The sequence below is a fragment of the Hylobates moloch genome, unplaced genomic scaffold (genome assembly GCF_009828535.3).
Source record: "Hylobates moloch isolate HMO894 unplaced genomic scaffold, HMol_V3 SCAFFOLD_23, whole genome shotgun sequence".
In the NCBI taxonomy this organism is placed as follows: Eukaryota; Metazoa; Chordata; class Mammalia; order Primates; family Hylobatidae; genus Hylobates; species Hylobates moloch.
The window spans coordinates 9067358-9081904 of NW_026652298.1; the positions used below are offsets into that span (position 1 = coordinate 9067358).

The 14547-nt window shown below is 36.3% G+C and overlaps 1 protein-coding gene across 2 annotated transcripts in view; it reads right to left on the minus strand.

Annotated features, from left to right (window-relative positions):
* LOC116462231 (cAMP-specific 3',5'-cyclic phosphodiesterase 4D) overlaps window positions 1-14547 on the minus strand; it is an 810743-nt gene that overhangs the window by 614428 nt on the left and 181768 nt on the right. The window contains exons 1-2 of one of the 2 annotated variants that reach the window (XM_032144524.2): window positions 7009-7026; window positions 5871-6570 (exon numbers count right to left, since the gene is read on the minus strand). The exons of the other annotated variant lie outside the window; for it this stretch is intronic. Coding sequence (XP_032000415.1) covers window positions 5871-5917 — 47 coding nt within the window. The 5' untranslated portion in view covers window positions 5918-6570; window positions 7009-7026. Of the gene's footprint in view, window positions 1-5870; window positions 6571-7008; window positions 7027-14547 lie in introns of those variants that run through there. 2 annotated transcript variants of the gene reach the window in all.

A 14547-nucleotide genomic window follows, 5' to 3' on the forward strand; every position in this document is an offset into this window, starting at 1 on the left:
ACATTCTAATAAATTCTTCTTCTTTTATTTTTTTGAGACAGGGTCTTGCTCTGTTGCCCAGGCTGGAGTGCAGTGGCATGATCACGGCTTATTGTAGCCTTAACCTTCTGAATTCAAGAGACACTCCCACCTCAGCCTCCCTGAGTAGCTGGGACCACAGGCATGATCCACCATGCCCAGCTACCTTTAAAAAAAATAGAGAGACAGGGTCTCACTATGTTGTTAAGGATGGTCTCTAATAAATTGTTATTACCAATGTGCTATTACCAATGTGCTATGAGATTTTCTTTAATAGCCTACTTCTTAACATGAAGTGGGTAAATATCTGCTGTAATAGTTTTCAAAAGTGGTAAAAACTCAAAGAGTTTTCAGAAGGTCATACAAAACATTAACACTCCAGAAGCTGAATTAGAAACCTGGAGTGCTTTTTTTAAATTATTATTTTTTTAGTTTATTTATGTTTCCAGCCAATAGCCTGATTATGTAGACTCTGGATTATCTATCTTTGAAATCATATATGGAGAGAGAGATATATATAAATATTACACAACAGAATCCCTAGTTGCAATATATTGTCTTGGGTATGTTTATAGGATGGTACTTCTCAAACAACTGGAAACGTCATCTAACAGTCCATCAAGTTATAAGCAGTTGCAGCAGTTACGGCTTGGAGACATTTTTGAGCTATTGCAAAAATGTGGATAATGCTATAGCTAGACAGAGTATTAATGAGCATTAACATTTGTGGGATATGATTGAAAGAGGAGAGAAAAGGATGAGGGATTTTTTAAAAAAGGAACATTCGACCTATAGCAATAAAAAACTGGTTGTTTAGTTTTTTTGGGTTCTTCTTCGCATCTCAGAATTTGAAACGATTTTCAATTTTCCTTTACTTGCCTATTTTTCTCTGAACCCAAATACCTCAGCATTAGTGTAAGTAACTCAGTAATAGTCAACTAAAAGGAAGAAGCAAAAAGGAGTGGAAAGTGAAGAATTTAACAGAAGCTAAAACATCATACATCCTTAGTAAATAATTTTCATATGATGAGGAATAATTTCTTATTTTTTTCCTTCTGTAAGATTTCTAAGACCTCCCCGGCTTATGCCACTCAGTCCTTTGAAGATGTAACCTCGCAGCGATTTAAAGTGCACAAACTATTTTACTACAGCAGAAAGGCTGCTAGGACTAAAGACTATTTTTCATTTCCATAAGTTGTAAGCACATTGATATTACTAATAACAACTTTGCTCCTCTATCATAGCATTCTTAATCAAATTATTTTTAAAAACACTAAAACATAAGCATTTGTATTTTCATTTTTAAATTCCAAGGTATTACTAGAAAAAATTAAGGGGCATACAGCTGAAGGCAACAAAAGACAGTAAAATAGAAAGCCAAGAGAAAAGTTGTATGTTTAATAGGATCGGTATCTCATATAATGGAAAATATTTGCTACACTATATCTAAACCTGAATTTCTGCCTTAAACAATGGCTGACTTTATTATTGAGCCCTAGGGATTTGTGAACGAGATGAGTTTGTATAATTATGAGCTCCATCTAAACTTTATTGGTCCTAAGTGTTTACAAGTAAATTGTATTTGGCCCTAACAGGAATTCAGAATTAAGCTGGGAGTCTGGTATTTATATTTTAGAATTTCTGGGTTGTTCTGTAACCCGGAGGAAGAGATGTTAAAGAAGCAAGGTCAGCTATTACCTGCAATTTCACTGGAAGACAAGCAGACACTGCAATAATTTTAAGTTAACTAAAAGGAGCAAAGCTCCATTATCTTACGTGAGACTTGATACGTCATTTCCTTCAATGTATACATAGTCATCAAACTCAATATTGCTCCCACCCACTAAAATTCTAATAAAATAAAATGTATTGGTCAGAACACATACTCTGGAAAATGCACTTCTGGATTCAGTTTCTGTAATTTCAATGTATGAAGAGGAGAAAACCTTAAAAGATGAAACTTTATGAGGCTAGATAGGAAGGATTATCTTTTCATTAGAAGGCAGGCCATTTTGCCTTTCTCTGAATACATATTCATTATATTAGTAGATTTAAACATATATACATGCAAATTATGGACACATATATGAATATATTATCAATATACTGATATATATCTTGCTTCATTCCATAAAGGATTTAAATCAAAACAGAATAAAACAATATGAGTCAGTTTACGAATTGAATGCTTGGTTTATAGAGGAACGATCAAACAACTTTCTAGACTAAACCTTTTAGAAACTGACACCTGGAAAAGGACAGTCTAACAAAAGAATTTAGGGTCCTAGAAGAAGGAAAAAGATGCCTCCATGTTGAGTGAAAGTGCCACAGTCACCTCATTTTGCCTCTTCACTAGAGTTACCTCTCAGCATCACAAAGACAGTTTAAAACATTTAGATGTCCTACCTTTAAAAATTAAACCCTAAGCACCAAATAAGCAAATCATTAATCACCTTTCACAATCATTAATCCCAAATCTTCCTCTGGTGTCCTCAGAGGGGCCCTCCATGGCAGCATTCCACAACCTCTCCTAGCCAGGGCCTTCAGCTTCTATCTTCCACTGTCCTTTTAGCCATGCGAATCCATCATTAAAATGATGCAAAGGTATTTAAATAAAATGCCCTCCTAAATTGTTTAGCTGTGAAATTCAATTGCATTCAACATAGCCTTGATGTTTCTGGCATGAAATGATAGTATTTTTACAAATAAGATTATAAAAAGTTGTTATATATCTTTTAAGTCAGGCAAAAAGCTGAACATGTTAGTCACACTGTGTTAGGTCATTCATGTTAGACCCTGGCATGTGATTCTAGGTCATAATGCTTCTAAAGGTCCTCTTAATTGCTGCTACATGAAATTTAAATTCCTAGAAAGCTGACTTGCATTTCCCTTCTTTCAACCATGCCATACTTGTTCCTGAATGCCAGGCTACCTCTCTATTCTAACAACTAGCCAGAAGGAAAAATAAGAAGAGCTATATAGTACTTATCTATCCAGTGAGACAAACTCTTATCTTTGTTTGGCTTGGCAGTAAAAAGGCTGAAAAGCGTAATGGAAAGAAGCCTTCACAATAATCCTCCAGCAAATATTTCTAATGTAGCTCCAAAGAAGAAAGACACATTCTTCATACCACTCTTTTAGCATGGAAGGGGTAGTGTTCTATTAAACCAAGTAATAGGACCACTTATTAACTTTAACTCATAACTGATAAACAGTGAATTTGTAATACTATTGCTCAATAATCAACACACCAGCCCCAGGGCAGGAGGATGAGAGTCCAAGTAGGAACTCTGTGCATAGGCTTCTATTTCAATTACCACTTCTGGTAAACTTTTGAAGACTACCCTAGACCTCCTGTATCTCAGCTTTTTCTCATTCTTGCTTCTCAAAAAGCAGGACAGAAAGAGGACCAACACATGCCAAGTCCTGCCTCTCCAAAGGGTATAGAGCCTTTCTAGAGATGAGCTAGGGCTCGTGAAACCAAAGCACATATCTCTTTTACAATGTTTATTATTCCTTAGCACTGGCCTGTTGCCAACTTCTGATCGGCCCCTTCAGGAAGAAAAGGCCCTAAATGTGAGAATGAGGATAGGGGGAGTCTTTGGAGACGAAAAGAGCAATCTGGGAAGCCCTTTATTCTAAGCACGATAATTCACAAGCCTGAAATCTCACCCCATAGGGGATCTTACAGTAGGACAAAGGGAAAGGTTTTCTGTCAACAAACCCTTAGAATCTCTTACTGCAGTATTGGAAGGGGAGAATATAAATAAGAGGAAAACGACAACAATTGGGAAAGTCAAGAACCAAGCACAAAATTAATTAGGTCACCTGGAAAAAAACCACCACCTTCTTCCTTTGAGTCCAACATCATATTAATGAATCCTTCCGAGGGGCCCAGGAAGAGTAGTTATACAGAGCATTAACATTCTACATTGGCTTAGTTTGGCCACAACAACAACAACAGATTGGTACGACATGCAGTGAAGCAGATGAAGGGTTACCTAGCTCCAGGCACAAAAGAAAACCACCAGGACTCTCAACTTCTCCATACAGCTTTCAAACATATGTGTTACAGATCTGGAGGAGCATGAATAAGCAAATTTGCATTCTTTCCAAAACTACACAGTTGAATAGTTTATTTCTTTCCAGTCAAAAGCATAGGTGAGGCTAATGCAACAAAAATAAAAAGTGGTTATAATGGCAGGCATTCAAAGAGTACATGGATCCTATGTATTACAACATAAACAAATGGGCTCAAACAACAGAACTTAGGTAGAAGAAAAACTGTTGCTTTGTAGCAAGGTACACTTGATAGAAAGGAGACTGGTAATTTCCCCTCCCAAGCAAATCTTAAGAGGTATAAAATGAACTCTGAAGAAAAGCCTAAGGCGTAGAAGAAAAAAAATTGACAAACGCCTACTATGTGCAAGGAACTGTTTCCAGGATCTTTTAATCTCAAGATTAAAAACTACTGATGTGAATTTGTCTGTAAGAATAATGAGGACCTTATTGATGATGCCTGACCCTCACCAACAGAATAAGCAAGGCGATGGCACCAAGGCTCCCCCCTGACTAGGAAACTCTGGTGATGCAGTTGGAAGTGGGCCACCGAGGTTTGCAGGCATGTCACCCAAGCGTTCTAGAGACTGGGGATAGTAGCTCTAGTCAGCGGGGTAGATACGCCACACTATCGACTCTGGATGGATCTGGTGTTGTCAGAAAATAAGCACCTTCCTAGAATGGGAGAGGATGTCTCCCATCCTTCTCTGCAATGGATTTTTTAGCTGAAAGCCGAAAACTCTGTAACAAACCAGCAGGTGATTTTGGTGGTACCTTAAGCTCTCAGGGAGCTTTCATTTGAGACACTGTCATAAAAGCAGCCAGAAACCTATATTTAGATATCTCGTATTCATCCAGAATCCAGCCAGAACATTTACCTGAAAGATATACTTTCAAAATCAGACAAACTGCATATCCAAAACAACCCATGTTAGCAGACACAAAGCCTTAACGTGTGCCTGTGCCTTTATTATGCATTCACAAAGTTTCTGCTATGAAAGTCAGAATCCAGCTGACCCTAAAGGTATGGCAAAAACAAGCAATTTTAAAATAATGACCTTTTGCTCTTATAAATACCCTCAGCAATGAGTTCCTATACATATTTAGTCATAAATTCCAGCAAGAAATGGCACATGATATCACATGTCCAGGGACCTTAATGCATTGCATTGAACCTTAATATATGACCAAATATCAAGGCACTAAGCAAGTTCTATGAGAGCCTGAGCACTTCCTGATTCATATGTTAGAATTCTACTAGAATTCTACTGGTTCATTCTGGTAGAAATATTTCTTGAATAGCTAAAATATCCTTAACTGTGAGGCACCAACACATTTTAGTATTATTTTAAAATTGAGTCAACATTCTAAATTTCCCTTAACCTTCTTTTGGAAATTCAGACAAATTGATATGAGATATCAGAAATTCACGTGTGCCCTTCCCCAGGGAATTTTCAAATAAAAATAGCAAAACAACAAAAAACAAACCCTAAGCCTTAAAAAAATTTATTAAATTGTTGCCATTATCAAAGCTTTTTTCTTCTTCCATGAAATATTAGCAATTTAAATGTTCTCAAGTCCTCATGCTTGACTTATTTGGGGATGCTTCATATTAACAAAGTAATTTTTATTGCATAACCATTACTTTCTCAGACAATATTCTGTTTTGCACAGTTTACTTTTCATTCTCACTTGATACCAATACTCCAGTTCAAGACAAATCCTCATCTGGTACCTGTCATGGAATTTGATAATTCTGAGTTTTACAAACTGAAGGAATATTGATTACTTACCATATCCAGGAATGCCTTCTAAAGGGAAAATTATTCACGTGCATCATGTTCGCAGATCTTCTGTCATTAATATTTTTCTTGTCTCCTATGTTACATGTAGTGATTTTTACAGATGAATTCCAACTCTCTTGTTTGAGCAGCTATTGTGGGCAATTATTGCAACAAGTATTGAATTCCAAAAAAAAAAAAAAAAAAAATCTCCCCCCACCAATAAAAACAAACAGCAATTACAAAAGGCCTTCCAGGATTTGAAAAAAGAAACATCACAGAGCACTGCAGGTATGGGTCCATCCATTTAGGTTCCACTAGTTAGTCAACATACTAAAATAACCAGTTCAACTACTAATCCTAAATGGTGGCAAATATTGTCCTGTTAAAATCTAACCGCCTTGAGTGTAAATTAATGCATCCTTATGGAAGGACTCTGGAATGTGGGAAGAAGGGAGTCAAAAGACAGTTTCTTGATATCCTTGTTAAGGAAGTGTTAGAAGGGAAATGGAAAACTTCAGGTTGCTTTGCCATGCTGTCCTTTAGAAATGAATATTGCTTTTTCTTCTTTCTTAGGCACATATTCATGTGTGGTCACTTTAACGCAGTGCTACCGTCTGAGACGTGTCGGACAAAGGCCTGGGCAGAGGGGCTAGAAACCATGTATCACCAAAGCCAACTTCTTTCCCAGATTTCAGAATTGCTGGTTCAACTGCAAAAGTAGGAAGGCAACGAGTAATTTCTGCTTTGCAGGACAAGATTACCATTAACTACCATCATCCATCATGACTTCAGAAGGTGCTGTCACGATGAAATTCATTTCTGCTGCCTAACCCCATAATAAGGCTGCCTGTTCTCTTTAAGTAAAATGACTAAGCTATTGATCTTTTCACTGCAGAATCCCCTTTAATTTGTTATTATCAAAACCATGTGGGAGCTTTTCACATTTTGCCTTGGAAAGAAAATGAAATTCACAGCTGCAAGTCAGACGTTGTCTAAGAATTTCTTCCCCCGATGTCTTTCTTTTCTCTTTTTTTTCTCTCTCTCAATCTCTTTTGTTTTTCACCCCAAATTCAGTTTTCCAATAGGTGTCATTTATTCTGATGCTCTGACATCTTCTGAAAGATTCTCATGCCCAAGCTATACAGACCTTGCATGCTTTTAAAACACAATGGCAACAGGCTCCTGCTGGAGTCCCCCAGCGCCGAATTTCCAGCAGAACCTTTGGAATCCTCGCAGCCGCCTTGTCTGCCCTGGGCTGTGCCGCCCCAGCTCTGATCAGCTCAGGACACTTGCAGGCTCCGTGGTACTGTACATTAACTCTGCAGCAGCCTGGCTCGGCTGCAGAGACTGCTGCCTGACAAGGGATGTGCTGGCGTCAAGGGGGCCCTCTAGGTGGGTTCCCAGACATTGCAGAGCCGCTCACTCCTTGCTAGCCTCCAACGAAGAGCAAGCAAAAGGGGTTAAAGGAATAGCTCGCCCTGGAAGAGCAGATTTCTTTCAGTAAGTAATTACCAGGCAAGAAAAGCTAAACAAGGAGAAGCCTGTAAAACACCTCGCAGGGAAATTACGCCTTAAACAAATACGGAGGCAGGATTTTTTGTTTGCTCGTTTTCCTTCTTACCCAATGAAAAAAAAAAAAAAGAAAGAAAGAAAAGAAGTCCAGAGATAATTAGCAAATGATAGAGTTTGGTGGATTTGACTCCTTAAAAAAAATACCGGGGTGGGGAAGCCTTGATTACTTGATGATTTGTAACCATTTAGCTGCAGATGACCACATGGTGATTTTTGGACAGGAAGTCCTATGGAAGCCGGTTCTGCAGAAGTCAGTTGTACTTCAATTGCAATGGCGCATGCCATAAAACTGCTTGTTTGATTAGGGGGTGTGTAGATATGAGGAATGCTGAGATAAAACGTTGCAATCCCTATCATTGATGTTTTACATTTCCTCATGCTTGCTCCTTTGTTGCAAAAATCCTGTTCAATAATCCCCCAAAAGCACCCCGTCACTGTTGATGCCATTTTGGAGCAAGAATAAAATAGTAAACTCTTGTAATAGTAGGTTGGCACTTAAATGGTATTTGTTTGAAATCAGTGGGAGAATGGACTTTGCAGTAGAAGTATACTCAACATTAATGTACCACTTTTAACTTAGGTATTTAAACAGGCGTTTATGCAATTGCTTGATATTAAATGGAATACCGGCAACATTTAATATAGCATGCTATTATCTTTAGTTAGGATTTCCCCAGTGAGGTCCTGTCATTGCAGAAAATATTACCCAAGATTGGGTGGAGGGCATGTCCCATAAATTCAAAACCTAATATAAAGAAAACTAATCTTAAAAACCGCCATAATTTGGGGAATTTTCATTTAGATCAAAAGATGATCCTAATAGCAGTATTCCTAGGAGGAAGAAGAACTGGGTGATTCCTTAAAAAAAATTTGAACTTGTAGGTTCAGAAAGATGCCACTGCAGCATAAAAGAATCTTGAGAATATTTGTTGAGATTTCCTGTAGCCTAGGCAGTGTCCTCATGATCTCTTTTTGCTAAAGGGACTAAATCTCTTCCATAAGATCATTTGTAATCTGGCCCAGAAAACTTCAGCCTACATTGTTTCAACAAGCTTTGAATGTTTTGAATCAAGTAATTAATATTTTGATATATTAGATATTTAAATATTATTATTTAAGATCTAGGAACATTTACAATGCCCCAGGTCCCATTCTAAGATAGTTGATCCACACAACAACACTATGAGTTAAGGACTGTTACTAGCCCTGTTCTCCAGATGAGGCTATTGAGGCACTCAGATGTTAAGTAGCGTGTCTGAGGTTAAATATCTAGTGAGTCACTATCTGAATCAAGGAAGTCTGGCTCCAGAGCCTGTACACATTCCCACAATATTCTAGCACCTCTATAATCATAATACCACCTCGTTATACTTTTATACTTAAAAATATTATTGTTATATGTATTATTTTTGCATCACAGAATTATGCTGAGATTTAAGACATTTATTATGCCCATTTGGAGATGCCAAAAAGATTGTATTTGTTAATTATCAGGCATCTTGTGAGCAGTAGATCTGGAAGAGAATTCAAATTATTTGACTCTGGTTAGTGATCTTTGATCATGATGATGACAATGATGGGTTTTAATTATTTTAAAACTAACATTTAGTCCTTATACAAGAGAGTAGGTCTCTATGGAAAGTAGCAAATGCAACGATTTTTTAAAAAGATGTAAAAATATATTTTCCTTCGTAATGAACATCATTTATCTGACATTATTTTCTTAGTCCATTTTATTCTACTCTGTTCATATGTCAAAGCGTCACCTATGGGTGACAGGGTAGTAAGAATACCTCTGAATCTTTCTCCACCACCACACAGTTCAACATTCAATACTTGTTAGCTACACTTCCATTTGTGGGTAATGATATAAGCAAAGCATTTTAAAATACAAATGATTTGGTCATTAAGCTACTAAATAAACTAAGAGGATATTTTAGCTGAATATTTTTAAAGTGAATTTTCCTTGGATTTTTATTTTTATACATGCAACTGTCTAGAATAAAGTCTAACAAATTAGAACAAAAGGAAACACAAATGAGAAACTATGATAAATAACAGAAAAGCCAAATTTCTGCTTAAAAGATAGCAAAGAAAAAAATGTAATTTATTTCACAGTTCAGAGAATCAAGACTACACGTTATTAAACAATCCAAAATTGAATATTTTTGCAGACTCAAGGCAACAAATATAAAAGAATAGGCTTGCTTAGAAAATACAAACAACTCATTTCCAGCATTTTATTCCATTTATATTAGAAAGAGGGTCTTAAGAGTTATGTCCACTAATTTATAAGCTGATACTTTACAAATTTAATACTTCCTACATGTATGGCCTTCAAGAAACAACAGTTAGGCAGAAATAATAGGTTTATAATTTAAAAACAAGTTGTCAAAAATGAAAAAATGTTTTTGGGCTAGGGTAATGCTAATCTATTTTGTTACACTAAAAGATAATCATCCTTTCATGAAACTTTTAAGAAATATCAGGAAGCCAGTTCTGGTTGCTCTCGCCTGTAGTCCTAGCTACTTGGAAGGCTGAGGCAGGAGGATAACTTGAGCCCAGTTCAAGACCAGGCTGGGAAACATAGACTCTGTCTCTAAAAAAATTAAAAAGAAATATCAGGAGTAACCATAAAAGATTATCTTTACGGCTAATCTCAGCCCCATTATTTTTATCAACACAGGAGTGCAAATTATTAGCAGGGCACCATAAATTGGCATAACCTCAGTGAAGTCCCTACAGCTATGGAGTAACCTCAGCTCTACTAGAGCAAAGACTGGTTTGCTGTTTTGTTTTGTGTTTTTTTTTAAATTTTAATCCCACAGCAAGCACAAGAGTAAGTGAACTTATATTAACTACACTTAAATGAGGCTGATTTAAGAAAAAGCTCAATTAATTGATAAACTACAAACTCAGAGGAAACCAAAATATTGTCATTCAACATTTTCATTGAAAGATTGCTTAATGCATCCAGAATCAAAGCCAGAAGTATTAACTAGCCAGTGTCCCATGTCCTTTTCCAATAAAGCCCTTTTCTCTCATGGTTATAGGGTTATGCTCATAAGAGCGAAGGTTTTCAAACTAAGTTCCTGGGAATCTTATGGGTTTTCAAAGTTGCATCAGGTCAGCTGAGGGGCAAGGTACTTTGTGCTGGGTCTAGGAAGCCAGGTACTTTGTGCTGTTTCAACAAGAGCTCTTCTGCTTTAACTAGTTTTATCTCAAAGTTTGATAATATATACAAAAAAGTCTGGCTCTTTAAAAAAAATTACAAAAACGTAACAGTAGAAATACAGAATTAATACTTTCTACACAAATTCTTATCTCCGTATTATCAGTTTCAGTATTTCATCCTCTTAAAATGCCTTCAACTTACACGCTTCCTTCACAATGAGCATAAAAGAATGATTAAGTTAAACCTTTATGCTAGTATAAGTATAGCATAATAAAGTCACACCCTAGTTTCTGAGGTTGGGTGCTGCCTAGACTCTTTAGTCACTTGTACTTATCAGAGGCTGTGATGAGTTACTTCATTGATTTTCCCTGAGTTTCACTTTCAGAAAGTGACTTTAATGTCAAATGTTAAGGTATATGGTTTTGTCACCACTGCATTTTGGTATAATCAATAGCTAATGTCAATGTTTGCCTCTTAAATAACTTTGATGAAATAAAACTCCTGTATATTTAGACATCAAAGAATAAAGACCTAAAAGATGACTTATTTATCTTATATGAATACCAATAATCAGTTCAGATATTTTTGGAAAGTCCCCATTCTTTCAAGAGGCTGGATTACTTTTGTCCCTTAGATGTCAAAAACAAAAAACACTTGGTCCCTCTATTCTACATATTGGGTTCATATAAATATATTTACACATACAAAAACCTCTATGTACTTTTCTTAGCACATTCTATATACTATTAATAATAGTATAAATATGTTATACACAAGGATATAGAAGCTACAGTCACCTGGATATCTTGCAGGATGTGACTTCTTGCCTCAAGCTCCCCCCTATAAATACATATTTTTTACCAATAAAAAATAAAATGTACATGAGCTTTTCACATGTGTGTATGTATGTGTAATTGTACTTTTTTCTTTTTATTGCATATATCACCAACTAATAAAGAGGTGAGTGCGCCATCAGAATGAGACCTGAGGTGACTCTGCTCCCATTCCCACTTCCCAGCAAGAAAAGAACATTCAAGACCAAATTCTCTATCTCACCTTTACAGAAAGCCAATCCCCCAGGGACAGAACAGTGTCTTCTTCTCTATATTTATGACACCAAAAACATTGTTGATACTCAGTCAACGTTAACTAATAACCATGTTGATAGTCATGACTTTCCACTTCTGGCAAGTTCTAGCAAAGTCTGAAGGCATGCTGTTCTGAACATTTATAACTGAAATACGAGAAGCCTTTCATGAAGCCGCAGTTTCAGTTGCTGAGAGTCAGGGAAGTGCATCATGTTTCAGCAAGTTGCTAGTAGCTACTACATTCAATTTCTACATATTCTCATAACCCAGGGTACAATCACCAATTGGAAAAGAAAAAATAAATTCATTAAACACCTAGTTTCATCACCTAAAACCAACAAATGCTTTGTTGGGACTTTCCATGATTCAACTAATATAAAAAGCCATTTTGGATCATATTCCTCAAGCTTAAATCTTCTAATCTTAAATGATAAATAAATTCTTTTACAGAATAAAAATCTCATAATATGAAATATATTTCATAATTGGAATATTTAGAATGCTTGTTAAATTTCACTTTTAATATTTTTTTGGAAGTAGAAGGCTTAAATGCCTAATACTAAAATACAAAGAAGGCACTTAATATTTATACTTAAAAATCAAATGTGGAAAAATATTCACAGCAAGTTTAAAGACAAAAAAGTCAAATGTCTATACCATCTTGGAGTCCTAAGATGTGAACCCTTATTTTCAGGTTCTGCCTTTTACTTTTTGTGTAATTTTGACCAACTCATGAAACCTCTGTGAGACACAATTTCCCTATCTGTAGCATGGAAGTAATACAAACTCTTAGATTATTATAATTTTAACTTATTATAATTTAAAATTTTTTAATTATAGAAAAATACTTTTTAATAAGAAGAGTTCTTTAAATGTTGTTTGCATACACCTTTAAAATTTGCTTAGTAAAATATAATAAAATACAGATCATTTGTTTTGCAATTTACTTGAATCAAAATGGAAAAAAAAGAAAAAATACAAATAATGTAATGTCAAAACCACCTTCTGAAATGGAATTGCATTTCATTTATATCTTAAGCTTTTCTAAAGGCTTTGTATAATATTTGTTTAGAAAATTCAAAGGAGCAAAAATATTTCTCATGTAATAAAATAAAGCCCAACTTCAAAACTTACTCATATTATCAGCTGGGCATGTTGGCTCACACCTGTAATCTCTCTCTCTCAAAAAAAAAAAAAAAAAAAAGAGAAATGCTGTAAGAATGCATACTTATTCTTTCATTTATCCTGATTAGATGTATCCAAAATAGATTTTCTTTCATTGGCAATTTAATTGATTGTTACTGATTGATAATTTAATTAAACTTCTGATGACAGTTCTTCTGTCACTCATACTCCCAGTAAAAAAGTAACATAATCCAGCTTTCAGTTCCTCACATAAGGAGCTTGGAAGTTGCCAATCTGTCCTAACAACAAAAAGGCTGAACAAACTGAAAAATCAACTCTTCTTAGATCCATAATAGAAGTGAGTTCACAGAGCAAACTGCTGCCCAAACCACTGATGAGACAGACAGTAGGATATGGAGAATCACAACATACTGGAGCAGAAACCTCCAAGAGAACCGGTGCTGGGGCAGAAAAACCTGAACTATAATTGACAAATCGTTAGAGGCTGGCTGCAGGCAAGTCTGAAAGTTGAAAAACTCCAGAGGAACCCAGTAATAGGGAGGTCCCCACAATTCTGTGTGTTTTACTTCCATGAGCGCTACCAAGTTCTCACAGTAAATATTGGAGGAAAATTCTCTCATGCTTCCAGCAAGAGAAGGGAAAAAGTACACATCTTTAAATCTGCTGAAGCTTGGTTCTTCCTGAGGAGAAACTAGTTAATCAGAGGCTAACCTGCTGAGGTTTTCTGTTCCATTTTGTTTTGTTATATTAGAGCCTCACTGACCTGGGGAAAGAAAAATGCCCAACTCCAGCCCACTCTAGTCTACCATGAGGAAGAAAGGAAATACTCAATTCCAGCCCACTTTAGCCATTCTCTCCCACCTATGGTATAAGAAAAAAAAAAGAAAAAAACCTGAAAAACACTTAGGAGATTCACAATCAAGAGGCCCAGGCTCACCAAAAGACTGAAACCTAATTACAGAATGACAGAAAGCTTCCCCTCCACCGCCCCTTACCACACCACCACCCACATAACTTTTTTCTATTTATTTATTTATTTATTTATTTATTTATTTATTTATTTATTTATTTAGGCAGAGTTTTTGTAGCTCAGGCCGGAGTGCAGTGGCACAATCTTGGCTCACTGCAACTTCCGCCTCCTGGGTTCAAGCAATTCTCCTGCCTCAGCCTCCCCAGTAGCTAGGATTACAGGTATGAGTCACCATGCCTGGCTAATTTTTGTGTTTTTAGTAGAGATGAGGTTTTACCACATTGGCCACGCTGGTTTCAACCTCCTGACCTCAGGTGATCCACCTGCCTCCACCTCCCAAAGTGCTGAGATTACCACCAGGCATGAGCCACCATGCCTGGCCCACCCACATAACTTAAGGCCTATTTATAGGAGTTCCTTTTATCCAGTACATGCTCAGCTATGAAGAAAAAATTACAATGCATAGTTAAAGGCAAAGAACACAGTTTAAAGAGACAGGAGAGGCATCAGAACCAGACATGCCGGAGATGTTGGAATTATCCGTATGAATCAAAAATGGCAGGTATACGTCAATATAAATTTGTGCAAACCCGTAGAATATACAACACTAAGAGTAAATTCTAATGTAAACTGTATGTTTTAGAGATAATGATGTATCAGTGTAGGTTCAATTGTAAAAAATGTACCACTTTTGTGGAGGGATATTGATAATGGGGTGGCTACGCATGTGTGGGG